The following is a 24954-nucleotide window of genomic DNA, read 5'->3' on the forward strand; positions in this document are numbered from 1 at the left end:
TTATTCATATGAAAACCCCAAATCGCACGAAAATCACACACAAAACACATACTTCAATCGTGCATTTATTAGCTTCTTGTTTCAGGTGAAGAGATGTCACTTTCGCTTTGTTATCACGGATGTCCAGAATGAGGAAGTGTTTAATTAAAGTTAATGTGGCATTTAAGTGATTAATTAAGTGACAAATGACCATTAGTGGTGACACCTGATGATAATAAGCAGAATCACTGAAGGAAAGAGGAATATCAAGAACAGAAAAAAGAGAAACGCAAGAACTACAATTGACTTCCAGCCACAACCTTTGCTGGTCCCTTTATTTTATTATTAAATCTTGAAAGATTTAATGTCTTCTTTTATCTTCAGTTGATTTCATCAGAAGAGGATTAAACAACTCCACAAACAGCATTACCAGCTTCACTTATTACTAACCAGACTGACTTTATTTCTGTCATTCATCTACATAAGTTCTTATTGAGAATCAACAGAGGTTTAGATGGTGATGTTGTATTGAAAATATTGGTTCCTGATGTCTGTTTGTTTCTAAAAAAAAAAAAAACAATAATAATTTTAGCAATGTATTACAAAAATCATAATGTCTGATCTGTGGCAAAAAAAAAAAAAAGGGTCAAAATCATCTTTTAATAACAAATTATCACTTTTGGTCAGTGCCAAAAGCAGTGTTGAAGTTAATGAGATAATTAAGTGATTAATTGAGTGATGATTGACCATTATTGAAGACACCTGATGTTAACAAGCAGAATCACTGAAGGAGAAAATCACAAATGTTAAGTTTTGGTGATCAGTGTTTGCTATAGTTGGGCTCTTGACTCTTGCATTTTTAACTGTAGATTTTTGGCTGCTGTAACTGAGTTATAACAGCCAGACGAACAAAGTGAAAAGGTGAACTGATGATGTTGGTTATGTTTTAACCTAATAATTTATTGACCTGAATCCCAACTTATTTAGAGCCTATTTTCTGAGTTAGGCTGACTTTATTGATTATAGCAGCACTGTTCTTGTACAGAATAATATTTGTAGAATTTTCAATGCAATCCAAAGGATTTCTTAAAAGTTGTTCAGATCCATTACTCAGCAGCACACACTCCACAAACGCATTTGTGGAGATGCGCTATAGAAAGTCTCAGGTATGCTCTTACAGTGATCGGTCTCCTTGCTCTAGCTCTAGCAATGACAGCTGGCAGGTCCATTTAAAAAATAAAAACCAAACGAAGGGGGGAAAATGCTGCAAAAAAAAAACTTCTATTGGTCCAGTGTTCTGTAACATTGTGTGGCTGTGCACAAAGCGCACAAAGAAAAAAAACCCAAAGAATAGTTTTATACAGTTACTTTTATAGTATATTTTTAAATGTATATCACAATACCCATAAAACCTGTGGTCCTCCATCCTGAAAATACATTTTGCATTTATATGACATATTTTGTATGAGGTGTATGAATATTTAAAATAATATACTGTAAAATGTGTCCTTACAGAAGAAACAGTCAGCTTTCTGAGCTTGACAAACAAAAATATAATTTATAACATAACTGATAACATAATATAAATAACTGATTCCATACAATTTAAATTCATTTGTTATTTCCCTTTACCATGCACACACAAATAGTTTTCAGTTTCTTTTTTTTTTTTTTTTGCCAACATTTACAAATATTTAGCTGTAGTCCTCCTCATTGTTGTTTGCATCCACAGCAAAGACATCTGAAGAACTTCATGTACTGCTGTCTAACCTGGACAAGAATGACACGAGATGAGCTGAAACTCATGAACCGTAATGGAGTTTGTTTATATTAAACAGGTGAGAAAAGAGACTAGATTCGCATTTTAAGATGTGTTTCTTCCTTATACTGTCTCTGGCAGAGGTGGAGAATCCAGGGGTCAGAAAGTAAAAGTCCTGCCATATATTTATTCCACCCATGAACTCACACAGCAAAAACTCCAGTGTTAAATGAACTCTCCTGGGAGTTTATTTGGCTCCAGACTCAAAAGTGTTAAAGTTAATGAGATAATTTAGTGATTGATTGAGTGATGATTGACCATTATTGAAAACACCTGATGTTAACAAGCAGAATCACTGAAGGAGAAAATCTCTTGTTTAAGTTGCCATTATGGTGATCAGTATTTGCTTTAGTTGGGCTTTTGACCATTAAACTAATAACTTTAGATTTTGTTTGGCTGTTGTATCTGAGTTATATCTCTCAAATGAACAAAGAGAAAAGTTGATCAGGTGGTGTTGGTTATGTTTTGACATAATTTGACCTGAATCACAAAACTCATTTAGAGAATTAAGTTTACCTTGTTGACTACAACAGCCTGTGATTCTAATATTATGCCATGTTAATCATTTTCAATGTAATCAGAAAGATTTCTTGAAAGTTGTTCTGATCAAAAGACTTTGGAAAAATATATTATTTGGACACACTCACACCAAGAATCAGCCTGTGATTCTCAACAATGGTGACAATAATAAAGCATGTTGCAGTGCATTCTGGGTGCCACCAATCAAAACTCATCCATGGCTCCCATCATGCATTGCGGTATAAATAAATTATGATCTGAATTGTCTTGTTTTCCTAATTGAATATTCTTTTTGTCACCATTGTTGAGATTCATACACTGAATCTTGATGTCTGTGTGTGCCTTAAAGAAAGATTTTCCTTTTCTTTATCAGAACAACTTTTAAGAAATAATTTGAATTATATTGAAAAATCTGGATCTTAATCTGTAGAATTACTGTGATGTTGTAATGACCAATATACATTTAAGTCAGAGATTAGGCTCTAATTGAGTTCAGTGATTCAGATCAAATTATGATTATGTTCAAATATAACCAACACCACCTGATCACCTTTTCTTTTTGATCATCTGGCTGTAATAACTCAGATCAACAGCCAAACAAAATCTAAAGATAATCATTTGAAGGTCAACTGCCCAACTAAATCGAACACTGATCTCCATAATGGTGACTAAAATTGTGATTTTTCTCCTTCAGTGATTCTGCTTGTTAACATCAGGTGTCTTCAATAATGATCAATCATCACTCAAACAATCACTTAATTATCTCATTAACTTTAACACTCTTGAGTCTGGAGCCAAATAAACTCCCAGGAGAGTTCATTTAACACTAGAGTTTTTGCTGTGTGAGTTCATGGGTGGAATAAATATATGGCAGGACTTTTACTTTCTGACCCCTGGAATCTCCACCTCTGGTCTCTGGAGACACTGAAATGGTTTACTTAGTAGGATGGAAAATGTCTGACCTCATTATTGAGGACACAATAGACCAGGAAGATGAAGGTTCCCTGCTGGGAGTTCAAGATCACGGAGATGATCATCAGCTCGATCCCGTTAGGGAAGAAACTCAGAATCCAGGGGCAACCAAGAATCACAAACTGAGCCAGTGTTTTAAATACCATAATCCTGCAGAGAAACAGAAAAAAGAGACGTAATGTGTCTTACGTGATATGTTCTTTTAAATAGAGCAATTCAATCATGTTTGTTACTTGGTTTGTTTTATCTGTGAAACTTCAGCGTTCAGATTTTTGAGAGTTGAGTTCAGATTGATGATGATCATGATGAAAAGAATTGTGTTTGACTGCAAAGTAAAAAAAAAAAAAAAAAATTATTAATCCAATTGTTTTCCATTTAATACAAAGTCATGAGCAAAATTAATAAAAAAAATGTGTTCACTAATAGAATCACGCAAACCGGTCCCAGAAAACCCCCGACAAAAACTTCAAAGGTTTTGAACCTGCACCTGTTCGGAGGAAGATATAGTTAAATAATCAATGAACAAACATGGATGAAGATTTTGAGCAATGAGTCACTCTCAAATCAAACTCACATTTCACTTCCGTAGCCTTTAGGATTCACCCCAGCAGACACGGCCACCACAACCAGAGGAACCATATATCCAATCACGCACAGGAATTCTCTGCTAAGCACCTTCCTATTAATGGAGCTGATCTGTGATAGGTTCTTCACACAGATGAAGAGCAGCACAGCTTCAATGAACATCCACACAAAGCCGGAGAGAAAGAGGAAGTGCAGCACACCTGATATCACGGCACACAACACCTGGAGATCATGAGAGACGGTTATGATGATTCTCAGTGAGACTGTGCTGAGCTGTACACTGTTAACCCTTGCTGTAAAAAAAGGCCTAATTCTGACAATATCATACCATTTTCCATTAAAACAGTAATATACCGTAGAAAACAAAAATAGCCCACAGGAATATACTGTAAATGAACAGTGCTCAAAATCGTCACTCAGAGGCTGTTTTCCCATTCACACCCTATACCCTCATTCACTATTCCCTACATTAGTTCACTAATATAGTCCCCTTGACAGAGTGAATGAAAAGAAGTGAGTGAATTGAGAAACTGATGAACACCTGATAAGCAGAATCACTGAAGGACAGAGAAACAAGAACAGAAAAAAGAGAAACACAAGAACTACAACTGACTTCCAGCAACACTGAGTGTGAAACCAGTTTACAAACCAGTTTAACATTATTTCTTTTGTACAAAAGTTATTGTTGAGAATTAACAGATATTTAATTGTTGATGTTTTATTGAAAATAATAAAGTTATTATCACCATGATGGAGATCAGTATTTCTTTTAGTTGGGCTCTTGAACCATTGACTTTATTATATCAGTTTTTTCTCTGACTACTTTAACTATGAGTTTATAAAACACATGTGTTATGGCAAGAAAAAGTAAAGAGAAAGATGATAAGGTGTTTATGACTGATGTGATGATTACATAATAATCCTGGACATGTCTGATTCTCTGATCTTAATCAGTGTAAAATCTTTGGATTTATGGGTATTTCATATTAATCATATCTGTAAATCTATAACGTGAAATACAGCAATGTTTCTGTAATCAGTTATTCTGAAGAATATTGAAATAATATAGTGTTTTAAAACTTTTTGAACTCCTGCTTAACTCAGACACACACAGACATCAACAACCAGCACATGAATCTCAACAATGGTGACAATAAAAACGTTTATGTCGCAATGCATGCTGGGTTCCAGGATTGTATAAAACTCCCAGCATGCACTCCTGCATGAATAAATAAATACAAATAAATTATTGCCACCATTGATGAGAGACATATGGAGATTTTTGATATCTCTGTGTTTCTACAAGACATTATAGCTCTGTTTCTTTTTTAGGCTGTGCATCATGTGTTAAAAAAAAAAAATCATTGTAATGTATTACTATGGTTTCACAGTGGTGGTAATATAACATTTTTGTTACAGAATTAAAAACTGAATGAGATTTAGTGTATGAACAGACTATATGATGATTTTTTCATCATAATCAGTATAACTGCAATCATTCACAAACTGTGTGTGCACAAGTGCAAAGACACAGTTCAATCAACCAGTGAAATACTAATGTTAAAGGGTAACTATTGCCAGTAGTTTACTGTAAAATTTATTTTGCTTTATTTAACAGACGGTGACTGTGTAGTTGCTGGTCCAGTGGAAATCTTTTTATGTACAATAGTTTATTAGTGGTCTCAAATGAAAGAAGTTCACAGTAATACTTTGCTCAGATTATTAATGCATTATACATTTTAGTTAATACATTTAAATGACAGTTGGTCAATTTAAGGCAGTCGGTTTCTGCAAGTGTAATAGTTAACTTGAATTTTAATTTAGTGCATTTTTACAGAAACAAACTGTAGATTACAGTAAAGAACTGTACAATTAACAGTATATTACTGGCAACAGTGTTGCCAGTATTTTACTGTAAAAAAACCTGGTAAGGTCTAACAGTGTAGGGCTCCTTCATCATCCTCACCTGATGAGGGCGTATGAGGCTCAGGAACTGGTCTGTGAGCAGGACCAGAAGGTTAGTCAACAGCAGACTCACGCAGATGTTGATTCGAGCCACATTATTTACTCTAGGACTCCACTGACAAAGGGTAAAGGTCAACAGGGCCAAACTGAAGAACACCAGCCCCATGATCACACACACCAAACTCAACAGGTCCAGGTGCCACGACTCTAAGAGCATTGAGACGCTCTGAGAAAAAAAGTCAGAGTACATGAGTGCCAAATCTTTGCTGTTCTTCAATGCTCACTATAAATGTTCTCGTACCTCTGATGGGTGGCTGGTTTGCTTGATAAGAGCGAATGTGGACAGATGAACACAGGAACACACAGTGTAGTTGCTGTTGGTCTCTAAAACAGAACAACCATCTACAATCCACTCGCTGATGTTCCAGTACACACAGGACAGAGAACCGCTGGGGTCAAACTCCTGCAAAAAGAAGAAAGAACATGCAGAAAATGTTTTCAGATGTTCATCAGTTCTCAGGTTGGACAAAAACACATGTCAGTCTCTCACTCTGATGTGTTTGAGGGTGAAGTTGACTGGTTTGGTGAGTTTAGTGTTGGTGGTTTTGAGAAGAGTAGCTGAGATCACAGTGGACATCATGGTTTTAATCGTGTCATTTGATGTGTTGAAGAAGTCGGGCTTCAGTAGATTCTCCATTGTGTTATAACTCATGAAAGCCACAGCAGCTGATCCTGTGTGACAGAAACAGAAGCTTACATGCAATAAACCAAATCAACGTTCTTTTTTTATTGTCGTTAGTGATGTCTCTTTCTAGTTTTCTTGTTCATTTAATCAAACTAAAACCTGTCACATACTGTCATCGTTGTTCTTGGCAATCCCAATGAGATCAATGTCCACAGAAGAATTTGTCGTGTTAAGTCGAGGGATTTTATCTAAGGTTGCATTTGGTCCAACGATGAAGACTTGTACCTCTGATTAAAAAATACAATTATGTAAATTAATCTGTATTAACAATTAGGCCATCTAAAAAAGTCAAAAGGTCTTCTAGACTTGAGCACATTAAGTCAGTAATTTCACAGTATATTCATAGTTTGTTTTTCACTTACCCACAGTGTCAAGAGAAAAGCTGACATTGGCATATGTGTCTGTCGGCTTCACCAGCATGGACACCAGCTTCTCACTGGCTTTTAACACACGGTTTCCATCTGACACCAGTTTATTTGGGTCAGCAGATGATGACACTAAAACCTTCTCTGATGTGTTGAGGACCATATTAAAAATTGTTTTCACATCCTATTTTAGTAATCATAAAAATAGGATTATTTGTAAACGTTGAAACAAAAGAAAGCATTGCTACAGGATAATTTATGTAAGAGACAAATAATGATTATTTTGTCATTTTTGTCTTACGGTCAAGGGGAGCACTTCATCTGTCATGTTCTCTATCCGGTCAAGAAGATTTTCTACACATCGCCCTATGGTCTGACTCTGAAATCACAATTGAGCTTTAAAAATAAACTGAAAACTGAACATGTGTGCACTGTGGAGTATTTGAAGTCAAATGAAAGTTAATTGCTAAAATATTCTACTACATATTATATACAACAACACTGACAATAATACAGAACAGTACACATTATTTTGCATTATTGAGCTGTTGTTACAGAAATTTTGCCTACAACAACTTACATTGCATTCGTCCTGCAGTGTGATAATCAGACCTGGAATGAGAAAAGTCTTATGAAATCATTTTAAATTTCTTTCAGAATAAAATTCCTTTTAAATTCCTTTCCTTTCATTTGAGTGGGACTGGGTGATGTTGTGGTATTCTCCATGAAGACAATTGTTAGGAGGAGCTGCTTTTTGAGAGCTACATTTCAGTCCGGCAACATGCTCACCTGCAGTAGTGGGACTGATAGATGTTGTGGAAGACATTTTCAGCAAATGACCTGTCAAATATACGAGATGGAAAGAGATGCCAAGTCGGAAATTAAATTCTGTGTTCTTCATGAAGACATTAATTATGTAGGGTTGCATTTCAATATCAGTCCACACTCTTAAAAGAGATGTGTTTAAAAACAACACACAGCATGTGTTGATGGTATTTTGACACATGTTGTGTTGTGTATATTTTTAACACACAATGTGTGTTAAAATGTAACTCTGGATAGAATAGCACTGGGTGGAGGAGAGTTTGTGTTTATGAAAAAAATTATAGGTATATTTTATATGGTATCCCATAAAATGCTCTACAATAAATAAAACAATACATTCAAATAAATAAATTCAATCTTAATTCATGAAACCTTAAAGATTAACCTTAAAGATTTGCAGCCAATCACATCATGCCTCTTTTTCAATGTCTTTTTCAAATGCTGCTTTCACTTGTTATTAATAACCAGATTAACTTTATTTCTGTCAGACTCTACAGAAGCTCTTATTGAGAATTAACAGGTTTTGGTGTTGACGATTCATTGAATGTTTCATTTAAAGTCACCAGAATCGTGATTAGTGTCAGCTTTATTTGGGCTCTTGACCTTTGACTCTTCAACATTAGTTTTCTCTGATTGCTGTAAATGTGTGTTTATTGTAACACATTTGAAACAGCAGAAATAATCATGAGAAAAACATGCTCAGATGATAATATTATCACCATGAACATGTAAAATTGTTATGCTTAGCAAGAGTTAAACATTTGAAAGATTAATGTAATTTTAAAAGATGCCTTTTAAAAGGATTAACATATTACAATTAGCTTCAAATTATTTTTAAATACAGTTCGTACAGGACCTTACAGACTATGGTATAAAAACAGACATCTAGAATCAGCACATGAATCTCAACAATGGTGACAAATGAAAAGCTTCATGCCGCAATGCTTGCTGGGTGCCACCATAGAACAAATCTCATCCATGACTCCCAGCATGCATTGCGGCATGAAGCTTTTCGTTTCTCACCATTGTTGAGATTCAGACGCTGATTCATGAGGTCTGTATTTGACTAGTTTCTGCTGCAGATTAAAATTTTTAGAAAACATTTTTTTATTATGATGGATAGCATGATGGAGTGTCACAATAATAGCACATAAGTAAATTAAATGCGCACCATCCATATACTCATAAACTTGATCAGAGCTGCACTTACTAATTATGACATCATCAAGAAACATCTGATCATATTTTCTCTCACCATAACAAATGTATTTGATTAAAATACAGTTAAAGCAGTCAGAGAAAAGCTTAAAGAAGAGTAAAGGGTCAAGAGCTCAAATAAAGGAGCCATTAATCACGATTCTGGTGACTTCAAATAAAACTTTCAGTGAAACAACATCTAAACCTCTGTTAATTCTCAATAAGAGCTTGTCTATGTAGATTCATGATGTCTAATTAAACCATCCAAATGTTCAAACAAACTCTTTATTAAACGTCACTGGACTCCATAAACACAAATTAACAATACGTTTCAGTGTTCGTCCAAACACTCAGTTCTCAAGTTAATCGCGTTTCTGTGAATGAATGAACGGCAGCCGCAGAGATGCCCGCTGTTTATCACAGCTCGTAAAAATACAGTTTAAATTTAAATTGCGTCTCTGTGTGAATGAATGATGATGTTTTAGCAAACTGTATTGCTATACTGAGCTGAGTAAAAATCGACAGAAATATGTTGAAATAAAATGTAGGCTATTTGTATAAGCAACGTATTAAACTGAAAATTAACATTTATATGCCCTAATATTTCATAAAAACAACGTTACAGTCAGGCGTTTCTGTTTGTGAATGAATGTTTCGGTTTTAGCAAACTGTATTGCTATACTGAGTAAAAATCGACTGAAATGTTGAAATAAAATGTATTTGTATAAGCAACGTATTAAACTGCAAATTAACATTTATATTTCTTATAATAAAAATGAAAGACCTATGTTACAGACATATGAAAGACAACATTTCGTTGATTAGTTTTGGATAGATTATACATTTTTACTGTAAAATATCTGCCAACTCAAATAAGCTTTTGTTTGCCAATATTTGCTCATGTTAAATATAGTATGTTTTGTCAAAAATAAAGTAATCAAATAATCAATCAAATCCTTAACTTTGAAATATGTATGATAAAATGTATACTTTAGTTTTTACAAAGAAAGATTACACTTGAATTGTTGTTGTAATTGTAACCTTTTTAATAAAAATATATATTTACAAGGTAGATGTAAACAAACTATTAAAAGGTAAATATAAGCCTTTTCTTTAAATAATTTTTATTGTGTTTTATTAGTGACAAATTTGGGGAGAGGATAAATATTCCAAAACTGAAAATACAGTATGAGAATTAACTGCACAATTACTAGACATGTTTTCCTTGGATATTATAGGCCAAATTGCAAGCACACTATGTGGAAAAATAAAAAAGAATTGAGATGCTTCCAACTGTTGCTCTTGCATTCTTGTGGCTCAGTGACTCACCTGAATGAATGGCTAATTAAGTATGCAGGCCCCATTGTCTCCTAAGGTGTGAACCACTAAATATGCATGATCGTTGACGCCCACTCCGCATATTGCCTTTCCAAACAGAAAGTGCTTTGCAAAATTCAAATCAATGTATTGTGTTATGTGAATGATAAGGGCAGGATGATTTTCACATCATTTTGAAGAAAAAACACTAGGCAATGACATCTATTAGACAAAAGTCTTATTGGCACATATTTAGTATGTGTTTTATGGCCTTATTTCAGAAACTTTAGTTTTTAGTTTTTTCAATAACCACGCATAAACATTATTCTCTCAAAAATGCAGACATGTACATTCTTGTTGCTCACATATTATGGTAGCCCTGTTTGTGCTAAATAGAGTGTAATTATACCTTTGCCATTAATATGTTTATAAGCAACTGAAAAAAGCACAAATGTCAGGGCATGTCAGAACATCTCAAGGACACCAAAGACCCCTCAGACCTCAGAGGGTTAACACATCCGTTTTAAGAGTGCAGTAAAACATCAACCTCACCTGTAGAAGTAGAACTAGTACACAGCAAAATCCCCAGTGTTAAATTAACACTCCTCAGTGTACATATGTGTCCACACTACAGAGTGTTAAAATGAACACTGAAGCAGTGTTGAAGTTAATGAGATAATTAAGTGATTAATTAAGTGATGATTGGCCATTAGTGGTGACACCTGATGATAACAAGCAGACTCACTGAAGGAAAGAGAAACAAGAACAGAAAAAAAGAGAAACACAAGAACTACTGACTTTGAACTAGGGCTGGGCGATTTAAATCGCGATATTGTTATGCGCATCTCGTCAGTAAAGCCGGTTCCTTGATAAGTAGTAAATCGCCATCACCTGCTTTCAGATGGAGCGGCATTTACTACAAAGAGCCGTAGTTAACTGACAAGCTGAGCCATATCGCATTAATATCGCGGACGTATCGCCAGCGATATTTAATGTGATATGGCTCAGCTTGCAGAGGTGGAGATTCCAGGGGTCAGAAAGTAAAAGTCCTGCCATATATTTATTCCACCCATGAACTCACACAGCAAAAACTCTAGAGTTAAATGAACTCTCCTGGGAGTTTATTTGGCTCCAGACTCAAGAGTGTTAAAGTTAATGAGATAATTAAGTGATTGATTGAGTGATGATTGACCATTATTGAAGACACCTGATGTTAACAAGCAGAATCACTGAAGGAGAAAAATCACAATTTTAGACACCGTTATGGAGATTAGTGTTCGATTTAGTTGGGCAGTTGACCTTCAAATGATTATCTTTAGATTTTGTTTGGCTATTGATCTGAGTTATTACAGCCAGATGATCAAAAAGAAAAGGTGATCAGGTGGTGTTGGTTATATTTGAACATAATCATAATTTGATCTGAATCACTGAACTCAATTAGAGCCTAATCTCTGACTTAAATGTATATCGGTCATTACAACATCACAGTAATTCTACAGATTAAGTTCCAGATTTTTCAATATAATTCAAATTATTTCTTAAAAGTTGTTCTGATAAAGAAAAAGAAAATCTTTCTTTAAGGCACACACAGACATCAAGATTCAGTGTATGAATCTCAACAATGGTGACAAAAAGAATATTCAATTAGGAAAACAAGACAATTCAGATCATAATTTATTCATACCGCAATGCATGATGGGAGCCATGGATGAGTTTTGATTGGTGGCACCCAGAATGCACTGCAACATGCTTTATTATTGTCACCATTGTTGAGATTCATACACTGAATCTTGATGTCTGTGTGTGCCTTAAAGAAACATTTTCTTTTTCTTTATCAGAACAACTTTTAAGAAATAATTTGAATTATATTGAAAAATCTGGAACTTAATCTGTAGAATTACTGTGATGTTGTAATGACCGATATACATTTAAGTCAGAGATTAGGCTCTGATTGAGTTCAGTGATTCAGATCAAATTATGATTATGTTCAAATATAACCAACACCACCTGATCACCTTTTCTTTTTGATCATCTGGCTGTAATAACTCAGATCAATAGCCAAACAAAATCTAAAGATAATCATTTGAAGGTCAACTGCCCAACTAAATCGAACACTAATCTCCATAACGGTGTCTAAAATTGTGCTTTTTCTCCTTCAGTGATTCTGCTTGTTAACATCAGGTGTCTTCAATAATGGTCAATCATCACTCAATCAATCACTTAATTAGCTCGTTAACTTTAACACTCTTGAGTCTGGAGCCAAATAAACTCCCAGGAGAGTTCATTTAACACTAGAGTTTTTGCTGTGTGAGTTCATGGGTGGAATAAATATATGGCAGGACTTTTACTTTCTGACCCCTGGAATCTCCACCTCTGTCAGCTTGTCAGTTAACTACGGCTCTTTGTATACAGCAAAAACTCCAGTGTTAAATTAACACTCCTGGGAGTGTATGAGTCCACACTCAAGAGTGTTTAAGTTAATGAGATAATTAAGTGATTCATTTAGTGATGATTGATCATTATTGAAGACACCTGATGTTAACAAGCAGAATCACTGAAGGAGAAAATCTCCAATTGTAAGCCACCGTTATGACGATCAATCCCAGCCGGCACATGACCGACCTTCAACGTTGAAATATGGTTGAAATGATGTCAGTTGTTGTTTCAACGTTGAAACAACGTTGAAATAACGTTTAAAGCTAAATGGTTGAAAAAGGTTAACAAAAACACTTCTAAATCAACGTTGAAATATGGTTGAAATAATGTCAGTTGTTGAAATAACGTTTAATGCTAAATGGTTGAAAAAGGTTAACAAAAACACTTCTAAATCAACGTTGAAATTTTTACAAGATCTGTACGTTGAAACAACGTAATGTTTTCCACAACATACTACAAAAATATCTGCCTTTTAACATATTATTATGATAATTAATTAGCATTTAATGACTTTTTATCATAACAGCTCTTCAATGTATATGTTAAAATACAATTATTATCATTATTAACAATAAAAGTTTCACCCTCAAGAGAGCAGTGCAGCAGAAACCTTTTGCCTTATGTGATTTTGTGTGAATTTACAATTTTGTCTGCTTGCCTAACAGTTTACATTGCATTATTACATTTGTATTCACACTCATGTCATTTGACCAATTAATTAAATATTAATACAGACAGACTGCAAATAAAACTCAAATAGCCTACAACCAGAGCCCGTCTACGGAGAGCCTGTCCACTCCCTATTAAGCCCTATTGTACCGAATTTTGGTTGTAGTACCACCAGAGTTCCACTGGGGGCGCTCGCCATGAGTGCAAAATGAATGGGAGTCAATGGGGCTAGACTAGTGATGGGATTTATGGCTCTTTGAGGGGATCCGGATCTTGGCGATCCGTTCCTTTCAAAGAGCCGTTCAAAAGAACGGCTCTTTTGGCTCTTTTTAAATATTTAGTCAGTTTTAAGAAGCCAGCTTGGGGGCATCTCAGTTTATCCTGGAAATAATCACTGGGAGGAATTATGAGGTGAGATTTGTAGTCAAATAATTCAAACTCAGATATCACACACCAATATCTGAGTTTGAATTATTCTGAAATATTGATTATTACCTCATTTGTCATGTGTGGACTATATTCCATAGGGTTGCACAACATCCCTCTGCTTAGACAGTGACATCACTATTTTGGATGTACCTTTAGTACAAAGTGTGTGTATGTGTAAAGCTACGTTGACTTATGTTATTCACACAATACCTAACGACCCGCTATTACTGACGTTGGCACTGAGACGGCACGTGCGGCAGTCGCACGTGTTTTTTTTTTTTTTTTTTTTTTTTTTTTTTTTTAAACTGGAGTAAGCATGGGACGGCAGCGTGCACAAGTCATGGCTCCGCTCCTACCCAATGACAGAGGCACGCAGGGTTTTTTCCACTGGAGTACTCACGTGAAGGATGCGTGCACAACTATCATCATGCTGTTCGGCCAACGCATTCTCATCCCAAGTCGTCATATACTGACGCTTTTGACATTTCGTCTACATCGAACGCACATGGCACCCTTTAGCGTCAATATGAGATGCAGATAGACTATCTGCGTCTCATATTGACGCTAAAGGGTGCCATGTGCGTCCCCTATAACTGTCCTGTCTCACGGAGGAGCTAATTTGTGTGCATCTGTGTGAAACACGCATAGGAAAAAAAGAACGACAGAAAGAACGGCTCCCCTCCAGCCGCGACTCGGCTCCCATCGTTCATGTTTATGAGCCGTTCAAAAGAATCGGTTCGTTCGCGAACGTCACAACTCTAGGCTAGACGGCTAAATTTGTCTCTTTCACCCGATTGCCGTTGAGAAATCTCAGATGTGATTGTAGATTTTGCAAGTTCAACATGGGTTTTAGGTCGAAAGTTGAATGAACGAGTACTTATGTCGTTTTGATTTCTTACAGGTTGAGTTGTTGTTGCCCATAACACGCTAGCATTCTGCTAATGACGTCAGCATTCTGACGTCATTGACATTTTGAAAGACTTTTTTAAATCAAATAAGTGACTCTAAAAAATCTAACACCCAGCAATGTGTAATTTCTTTGCATCTCCTTTCGAATACAACATTCAAATTACTAGACAAAAAATTATATCCTGAGAAAAGTGGATTTTGAGGGATATACCGCCATTGACCTCCATTCATTCTGCACTCGTCCTGTGAGCGCCCTCATATGGAATCAGAGTGGAACTGCAACCAGTTCAGAAGCCGGAAGTGTAGTGAGAGTGAAACTTCTCGCCACATTCTCTGCTACAACACTATGTTAACCCTCGCAAACTATCGTTATTGGTTGTTTCGCCGTTTTACTTTGAGCATGATTGGTTAATCTGTCTGTCTTCCAGGAAACTGTCCAATGAGAATGTGCGCGGCTCTGCCCGCCTATTTTAAGTTTGAAAATACGTCCGTTCATCTCGGTCGGTGTGTGTGAGCTGCAGCTGCTGCTTTTGATTACTCGGTCAGACCTGGATTATTTTATATCTGCCTGTTGAATTCTTAAATTTTGAGCGAATTTGAGTTGATATGTCAATGAAGAACAAAAGCTGGAATGTGAACGGAGGAAGGGGTCGTACGTGGTCTGTAAAAATACTGGCGATATCAGGTAAGAAAACATTTTTCAGTCCTTAACAGTCTAACGTTAGGGACACGGGTTACGGTCATAGGCTTACTGCAACCTCATAAAATAAATAAGTTATCTCTGTGTGTGTTTTTGTACTGCTTCACCATTAGCATGTATTTCAATGTAAGTTAGTACCATCCGACATTGCTGTGTTTTGTTGTTGGTAACGTTAACTTATGTGTTTAATGTTGTCAGCTATTAGTTTAAAAACGCATGAGAGGTAAAAAAGCGTGGGAATGAGTAAAGTGGTGAAACTGTCATTTATTCGTTAGAAGTTTACATAACCTCTTCAAACACTGATAACGATATTGAAAAGATATTTGTTTAAAAAAATTTTTACATCAAGCATTGGAATAAAATATTTATCGGGGGAGAACGTTCACCCAACAGAAAGACCCATTCACCAACTACAGTAGCACTAGCTGCTAAGTCAATTTTACCCACTGTTCGAAAACCTACACTGGGATTAATAGTATTAAGTATGATTTTCATCTTTAAAGTAAGACATTTAACGTTACTGATAGAAAGTCTGAGTAACTTTTTGTCCTTTTGTCTTTCTTCTGCTGAAGTGGTGCACTGAAAGTGGATTCATGTCACCTTCATCAGTCCTTTCTTTAATCACTGGAAACCATCAAGGGAAAGACCCTCAGACGTGTCATAATAGGATAAATGCGGCTGCAGGTAAAATTATTTGATGGTTTGATTTTGGTGTACCATTTGGCTTTTTTGTGTGTGCTTCCCTTGCTATGATACACATTTCTGATGGGATTGCCATGCTTTAAGTGTATGTTTACATTTTTAATCATGTAATACTAACAATCTCAAAGATGACATTACTCAGTTCATGTTGTGTGAATGTTATTATTGCCATAGGCAAACGTTTTTACAATTTAAATCAATTTTAAGATTGTTTAAAGGAATGGATTTTTTTTTTTTTTTTAAATACTGCTTTTTAATGACTTTTCATTGAATAATTTCTTCTTTCCTCCCTTCAGATTCTCCAAGGATCCAGCTGATTACTGGCAATTTGGTGGAGGATTATTCTTTAGCTGCTACATTGCACTATCACTTCTGGTACGGATTCATTGGCCTTTTGTGTTATTTTTTGTATTTTACTTGATTTAATAAATTACTTTTAATTAGTACAATGTATGGTTAGGATTCTGAATTAAAACAGTGTAATGTTCTCCACAAATATTATCAGAAATATATAATTGTTGAAACAATATAAACCTGCATTGAAAGATATAAAGAACAACAGACCTCAACCCTCTCAGCTCAACACCACAATTTGTTGATTTCTTCATCTGTTTTAAGGATGAAATCATGACCTTATGATTATAGTAACCGTAACTGACACATGGGAGTAATATTAAATTTTTTACAATTCCACCTTGGGGCTCTGAAGAATTTCTTGTGAAAATGTACATCTGAATACATAAAATATGTGTTTTAGAATGGATAGTGTTGTATACTTTGTTTTCTACCCGACAAATTGAACTGTAAAGTGAAAATCTTGTACATGATTTATTTTGTATTCAGTGTTTTCAGTTTTCAGTGTTTTTGCTTTTATTTATAGGATAGTAGCAGACAGCGGGCAAGAAGTGAAGAGGAAGTGATGGCATCGGAATGGACCTCGAGCTGGGACTCTGTCGGAGCACTGCACAAGGCTGTCACATTTTATTTAGAATTTAAAAACTAAAATAGAAACTAAACTAAAACTAAAATTCTTTAAAAAAGAATACTTTACATTTTAAATATTAAATGTTTAATTTAAGGGTTACTGTAATTGAACAAAAACTGTCTTTAAATATTCCATTTAGATGTTTACTTCTACAGGTTTTTAACATTACTTCGAAAACGCTGCAATTTAAAGTTTGAGATGTTTTTCATCTGTTTTAGAAAGTATTTTTAGACTTGTTTTTTCAGAATAAAACTTGTTTTACAATCTTGAGCATGTGTTAACTCATTATTTAATGTGTTTAATTAAGCCATTGCTGCCAGTCATTTGACAGTTAACAATTTTTAGTGTACAGTATGGACAGTTAATCACAAATTCAGTCAGCATGGTCATGACTCATGTTTCAACTGCAAACTAGGTTGTAATTGAATGTACAATTGTATTATCCCATGATGAAAGGTAAGACGGTGAAACAACGTCACGATATCAACGTTGATTCAATTTGCAAAATCGAAAGGTAATTCAACGTTGATTCAACGTCGACAGAAGACCATAACCCGAAAGGTAAGAGTGAAACGACGTCGCGATTTCAACGGTGAATCAACGTTGTTTCTTCCGCGGTGAAACGACGTCACAATATCAACGTTGATCCGTTTTGCAAAATTGAAAGGTAATTCACCGTTGATTCAACCATGGTACCTGACGTTGTTTCAACGGTGAATCAACGTTGAAATGCCGGCTGGGATGGTTTCTTTAGTTGGACTCTTGACCCATATATTATTAACTTTAGATTTTGTTTGTCTGAGGTATCTGAGTTATAACTGCCAGTTGAACAAAGAAAAAAAAAAGTTATCTGATGGTATTGGTTATATTATGACAATCATCATTTGAACTTGATCACTGAACTCATTAAAATCCTTCTTTCTGACTTCGATTTATGTTGTTGGTTACAGCATAACTGTGAATCTGCATAAATGCCCAGAATTTTTGATATAATATAAAGGATTTCTTAAAAGTTGTTTAAAAAAAAAAATCATTCTTTTAGGCACACAAAGATGTCAAGATTCAGTCTATGCATCTCAACAATGGTGAGGAGCAGAATATTCAATTAGGAAAAGTACATTACATAGACAATTCAGATCATAATTTATTCATACCGCAATGCATGATGGGAGCCATTAATGAGTTGTGATTGGTGGCAGCCACTGCAACATGCTTTATTATTGTCACCATTGTTGAGATTCACAGGCTGATTATTGATGTCTGTGTTTTAAATGAATTTATCTGAATGTCTTTTGATCAGAACAATGTTTATTAAATATTTTGAATAAAGTACTGATAATCATAGGCTGAAGAATCACTAAACTGCTGCTAAAGTTAAACCAAACTATCTCAATAAGTTTCCTTTTTCAGATCACAGCATGATTATGTCAAAACATAACCAACACTATAAGATAACATTTTACTTTGTTCATTTAACTGTTATAAATCAATAACAGCAGATAAACAACAGTAAATATTAAAGTAAACATAAAATATTCTAGAGCCCAACTAAAGCAAACACCCATCACCTTAATGGTAACTTACAATTTGTGATTTTCTTCTTCTGTGATTCTGCTTGTTAACATCAGGTGTCTTCAATAATGCTCAATCATCACTAAATTAATCACTTAATTATCTCATCAGCCCTAAATGCCGCTCCATCTGAAAGCAGGTGATGGTGATTTACTACTAATCAAGGAACCGGCTTTACTGACGAGATGCGCATAACAATATCGCGATATAAATCGCCCAGCCCTACTTTGAACCATTATTGCACTTATTATTTTACCAGTTTGACTTTATTTCTGTCATACATCTACACACAGTCTTATTTAGATTTAACAGAAGTTTAGATGGTAATGTTTTATGGAATGTTTCGTTTCATGTCACCATTATGGTGACCAGTGGTTGCTTTAGTTGGGCTCTTGACCCTTTACTATTTAACATTAGTATTTCTCTGGCTGCTTCAACTCTGGGTTTATAGAACATATGTGTTGGGCTGTGTTTCCTGAAAGCATTGCAAGCCTAATTTGATTGTATAGACCATTTGCTGCAGTTGGTCTGTGATCAAGTTAGGCTTAAGATGCTATTGGAACTGCAGCCCTGATTATGATTTGATGATGAAATTACTAGAGGTGGGCGATACTCCAAATTTCGGTATCGATCTGATACCAAGTAAATACAGGGTCAGTATCGCTGATATCGATACTGATACCAATACTTTTTCGTTTTAAAAGCATGCACTTGAACTTATGCACTTTCCTGTGTTAGAGCAGTGTGTCATGATTTATGAGGTGAATGCATCATTAATATGCTAAATCTGAATACGTTTTCATGACTACTAAATATTTTGAGATTTGTGCTCTCAACTCGCCAGTAATTATTAGTCAGTGACTTTTACAAAACTACCCTAATTATAGTAAAAGTACTATTGTACACTAGCCTGCTGTTTAAAAGTTTGGGGTCTGTAAGATTTTTTATTCTCTTCTGCATTTATTTGATCAAAAATACAGTAAAAACTGCAATATTACAATTTAACATCTGTTTTCTATGTCATACTAAACTATAATTTATTCAAGTGATCAAAGCTGAATTTTCGGCATCATTACTCCAGTCATGATGATAATTCATTTTAATATGCTGATTTACAGCTCAGGAAACATTTCTTATTATTATCAATGTTGAAAACAGTTTCATATTTTTTTGTGGAAACCATGATGCAGAATTATTTAATGAACACAGTTGAAAGAACAGCATTTATATGAAGTAGTTTTTTTTAACAGTGAAAAACCCTTGACTGTCACTTTTGATCAATTGAATGCATTGATCCTTGTTGAATAAAAATATTAATTTCATTAAAAAAATCTTTCTGACGTCAACATTTTGAACCGTTATATACACTTGTGCTTTGTTTATTGCAAAATAACTCCCGATTGTTTCTCTCTCATCTAAGCAAGGCTTCGTTTCCCAAACGCACTGGTCCTGTGAGCTCAGCGAAGCACCAGCATCGAACGCTCTGTGATTGATTGGTTTCGTCTTGTATCCAGATGACTAGGAGAAAAAGTTCTATCCTACACAATTATCCGCTAACATTCGCTTATTTTTCCACTTAGAAGCTTCCCAGATAGCAACATTGTTTCGGCCCGGATCCGGCCCACATCTGGCACTTGTGGAATGCGGATCTGGCCCACATGCAGCGTGGAATGACGGCCCTTGTGTGGCCCACTCCTGTTTGCCAGATCTGGGCCAGAAGCAGGCCATAGCAATGCCACATGTCAGCCAAGAGCAAAGAAATAAACCAGAACTGGACCTTATCTGAGCCACAAAGTCTGTGTATATTAAATATGGAGTCATCTCAGCCTTAATAAGCCTGTTAACAAGCAGAATCACTGAAGGAAAGAAGAGAACAGAAAAAGAGACGAGCAGAAACACAAGAACTACAACTGACTTCAGACACAGATTAAGATGAAATCAACTGAAGAGAAAAGAAGACATTAAATCTGTGAAGATCTCAGCAGAGGAGGATTAAACAACTCCACAAACAGCATTACCAGCTTCACTTATTACTAACCAGACTGACTTTATTTCTGTCAGACGTCTACAAAAGTTTTTATTGAGAATTAACAGAGGTTTAACTCTAATGTGTTTCATTTAAAGTCACCATAAGAGTGACTAGTGTTTCCATTAGTTGGGCTCTTAACTCTTAGTATAACTTACGTCTTTTTTGGCCGCTGTGACAGAGTGTTTGTCAAACACATTTGCAGCAGCAAAGAAAGCTAAAGTGAACCGAGATCAGGTGATGATGATTTCCTGTTGATGATTTTATAATCATCATGAAATAGACTGATTCACTGATGATTTTGGACTCTAACAATTGTGTTGATCCATTAATATTGTCACATCACAAACCCTGTGTTACTGCAGCATGAGATCTAGCAATATTATAACAATCAGTTTAAAGCTTTTAACAAACATGAGATCAAAAGATTAGCTTATGCTGACACACACAGATATCAACAATCAGCGTATGAATCTCAACAATGGTGACAATCACACATATTTAGATTAACAGATTAATTCAGAACATCACTGAAAAGCTATTAATTCACAACAAAAACAACAGCAAAAAATAAAAGCAAATATTTAGAATCAAACAAAATAATAGGACAATTCAGCTGCATAATTTATTCATGTTGCAATGCATGCTGGGAGTTTTGTACTATGCTGGTACCCAGCATGCATTGCAGCAAAGTACTTTTGATTGTCACCATTGTTGAGATTCATACGCTGATTGTTGATGTCTGTGTGCGTCATCATAAACTGACTTTTATCGTGTTCATGTTTGTTAAAGTCTTCTAACTGATTGTTATAATATTTCTGGATCTCATGCTGCAGTAACACAGGGTTTGTGATATGAAAATATTAATGGATCAACACAATTGTTAGATTCCAAAAACATCAGTGAAAAAGGTTATTTCATGATGAGTATAAAATCATCAACAGGTAACCATCATCACCTGAACTCATTTCACTTTAGCTTTCTTTGCTGCTGTAAATGTGTTTGACAAACACTCTGTCACAGCGGCCAAAAAAGACAAAAGATATAATAAGAGTTAAGAGCCCAACTAATGGAAACACTAATCACTCTTATGGTGACTTTAAATGAAACACATTAGAGTTAAACATCTGTTAAATCTCAATAAGATCTTCTGTAGACGTCTCACAGAAATAAAGTCAGTCTGGTTAGTAATAAGTGAAGCTGGTAATGCTGTTTGTGGAGTTGTTTAATCCTCCTCTGCTGAGATCTTCACAGATTTAATGTCTTCTTTTCTCTTCAGTTGATTTCATCTTAGACTGTGTCTGAAGTCAGTTGTAGTTCTTGTGTTTCTGCTCGTCTCTTTTTCTGTTCTCTTCTTTCCTTCAGGGATTCTGTTTGTTAACAGGCTAATTAAGGCTGAGATGACTCCATATTTAATATACACAGACTTTGTGGCTCAGATAAGGTCCAGTTGTGGTTTATTTCTTTGCTCTTGGCTGAGATGTGGCATTGCTATGGCCTGCTTCTGGCCCAGATCTGGCAAACAGGAGTGGGCCACACAAGGGCCGTCATTCCACGCTGCATGTGGGCCAGATCCGCATTCCACAAGTGCCAGATGTGGGCCGTATCCGGGCCGAAACAATGTTGCTATCTGGGTTATTTTACGCACTGAATTGCGTGCTAAATTAATAAAAATTACTGGTAAAAAAAAAAACACACATTTGGATCGATATTTTTATGTGAGGATCGATCCTTTTCGATACCACGTCAGTATCGATATATCGATACTCAAGGATCGATCTGCCCACCTCTAGAAATTACTAGTGACCTGCTTTACTAATAGCACCCATCAGTATAAACTGATTATCTAAATGTTCTATTATTTTTTTTACTACAGTAGTTACTTCCGGCAATGTTTAACGATCTGAAGAATTTAAAATCACACACAGACATCAAGAATCTACATATGAATCTCAACAATGGTGACAATCAAACAAATGCTTAATGTTGCAGTGCATGATGGGAGCCACCAATCAGAACGCATCAATGGCTGACATCATGCATTGCAGCATGAATAAATTATGCAGCTGAATTGTCCTGTAATTTTAATTGTTTTTCCTGTTTGCTTTTATTTTGCTATTGTTTTGTTCTGACTTTAGTAGCTTGTTTTGTGATGTTCAGAGTTGATCTGTTTGTCACTAGTTTGTTTATTGTCACCATTGTTGAGATTCATATGCTGATTCTTGATGTCTGTGTGTTTAAACACAATACTTCTTTGCTCAAAGTATTTTCAAAAATTTTCATATTGCTGTTGGATCTCAAACTGTAGAATCTCAGAGCTACAATCACCAATACTAAAACAAGACATTAAGCATATAGTCAAAAATTTAGACTCTGAATGACATCAGTGAACCAGGTCACTATATGATAATGTTTTTATCATCAAAATATATTGTGAGCAGGTCATGTTTTCTCTTGCAGTAACAAATGTGCTTTATAAACACAATGCTGGAACAGTCAGAGAAAAACTAATATTAACAAAATGAAAAGGGTCAAGAGCCCAACTAAAGCAAACACTGACCACCATAATGGTAACTTGAAAAGAAAAATTCCATAAAACATTACCGTCTAAACTTCTGTTGAATCTCGAGAACTTTTGTCGATGTATGACAGAAATAAAGTCAAACTGGTAATAATAAGTGCAACAATGTGTAATGACTCGAAGTCAGTTGTAGTTCTTGTGTTTCTCTTTTTTCTGTTATTGTTTTTTCTCTTTCCGTCAATGATTCTGCTTATTAACATCAGGTGTCACCACTAATGGCCAATCATCACTTAATTAATCACTTAATTATCTCATTAACTTCAACACTGCTTCAGTGTAAACTTAATTATCTCATTAACTTCAACACTGCTTCAGTGTTAATTTTTAACACCCTGTAGTGTGGACACATATGTAACACAATTTAACACTGGGGATTTTGCTGTGTAGATGTTGTGGAAGTGACGGGCTGTAAAGCAACTAAAACAATAACAGATGGAAACCGATGTTAGATCAGATTCAGATGCTGTACTTCATGAAGACAATTATTAAGAGAATCTTTTTTGAAAGCCACATCTTAGTCCAACAACACATTAACCCAGGGGTTTTCAAAGTCTAAGACAGTGGGCCTTCATTTTGACCCAATGGCGCACAACTTGATGTTGCTCATCTTAATGGCGACTGTAATGTAAACAGGCAGATCGGATTTTCTGAAGCATTAGGCAACGTCTCCGCGCTTTAATGACGAGAGCAGCCCCGACACGCATCTGCAAATGGAAGGATGGCCCGAGGAAACGTTGTGTCGTCGTAGGAGAGGAATGTGGACAAACGCCACTGCTCCTCGTTAAAGCCAATATTTAAACACAATATGCTCCCTCCAGTCCTGGGATCTCTCTCGCACACAATACTGAAGCATATGCGCAGGCTGCAATGATGGCACTTTTCGTCCTCCTCCGCCTCAAAATCATGGTGATGTTTGGTGAACTTCGCATATATCGCAGAGCTAGCATCAAGCATTTTTCGCGTTCGTCTGTCTATGCAAGATAATTTAACCCTTTAAGCATGTGTGATGTTTCAGATAGAATGGCAAGTGTAAACGCATGAATCGGATACAGTTGAAAGAACGTGTAAACGGACGGTCAAAAAAAATCGGATAAAGGTAACAAATCAGAATTGGGCATCAAGACCTGCAGTGTAAACAAGGCCTTATTTTCAGAATAATAAGGCTATATTGTTTACCACTCTCCGCGCCTCCCCTGGCATGCTGGTCTGTGGCCTGATTTTCTAAGTATAAGCTGCAGAATTTACGCAATTGTGTTTATGGCGCAGCAAGCGGCCTGTTGTATGTAATTGCTGTGAGGATACGCCGTCTACGCTATGAAAGCATTTGTGCTTTCAACAGGGTTACCATGTTTAGCTGCATAACTTGAATGATGCTGTAACGGTCACCCGCTGGAGTGCCCTTGAGAGCCACCAAAGGGCACTCCACATCAGACTACTGTCATTCCCTCACAGACTCCATTCCCCATAATCCTTTACCTAGGACTAATCAGCCATGATCGCATTCACCTGTGTCTCATCTTGTTTACTCACCCTATAATAGCCTGATTTTCACATTCATTCCCTGCAAAGTCTTGTTTAGTGTTACACTGCAATTCTGAGCATTCTCCCTGGTTTCATGTCTCTTGGTTTGGGATTTCTTGCCTGTTCCGTGGATTAC

General features: G+C 35.7%; 2 protein-coding genes and 1 long non-coding RNA gene across 4 annotated transcripts in view; 1 reads left to right on the forward strand and 2 right to left on the reverse strand.

Moving 5' to 3' along the window:
- Positions 1 to 24954, reverse strand: part of LOC309493637 (uncharacterized protein) — a 186651-nt gene that overhangs the window by 128020 nt on the left and 33677 nt on the right. The gene's annotated exons all lie outside the window — the stretch shown is intronic.
- LOC309493697 (putative adhesion G protein-coupled receptor E4P) lies at positions 1276 to 7886 on the reverse strand. The gene is made up of 13 exons (XM_082162896.1): positions 7739 to 7886; positions 7530 to 7561; positions 7251 to 7328; positions 6947 to 7133; positions 6695 to 6811; positions 6390 to 6571; positions 6141 to 6302; positions 5841 to 6065; positions 3864 to 4096; positions 3710 to 3776; positions 3523 to 3614; positions 3280 to 3439; positions 1276 to 1744 (listed from the first exon to the last, which is right to left on the reverse strand). Exons 1-13 carry the CDS (start codon positions 7875 to 7877, stop codon positions 1664 to 1666), a joined length of 1755 nt encoding a protein of 584 aa, XP_082019022.1. The 5' UTR covers positions 7878 to 7886; the 3' UTR covers positions 1276 to 1663.
- The window catches only part of LOC309493910, an 87081-nt gene continuing 77260 nt past the window's right edge, over positions 15134 to 24954 (forward strand). The window contains exons 1-2 of one of the 2 annotated variants that reach the window (XR_014204082.1): positions 15134 to 15416; positions 16004 to 17862. This is a non-coding gene — a long non-coding RNA (uncharacterized lncRNA). Of the gene's footprint in view, positions 15417 to 15822; positions 15847 to 16003; positions 17863 to 24954 lie in introns of those variants that run through there. The other variant, XR_014204083.1, reaches the window with a different exon arrangement.

This window comes from Leuciscus leuciscus (genome assembly GCF_965113295.1).
Source record: "Leuciscus leuciscus genome assembly, chromosome: 3".
Taxonomy (NCBI): domain Eukaryota; kingdom Metazoa; phylum Chordata; class Actinopteri; order Cypriniformes; family Leuciscidae; genus Leuciscus; species Leuciscus leuciscus.

Bases quoted from the DNA above. Each gene is read 5' to 3' on its own strand.
- LOC309493697 (XM_082162896.1), bottom strand. From the start codon at position 7,877: ATGCAACCCTACATAATTAATGTCTTCATGAAGAACACAGAATTTAAT. The intron at 6,812-6,946 runs GTAAGTGAAAAA...TTTTTTAATCAG, and splicing joins CTTTTCTCTTGACACTGTGG to AGGTACAAGTCTTCATCGTT. The intron at 6,572-6,694 runs GTATGTGACAGG...TCTGTCACACAG, and splicing joins TGCCAAGAACAACGATGACA to GATCAGCTGCTGTGGCTTTC.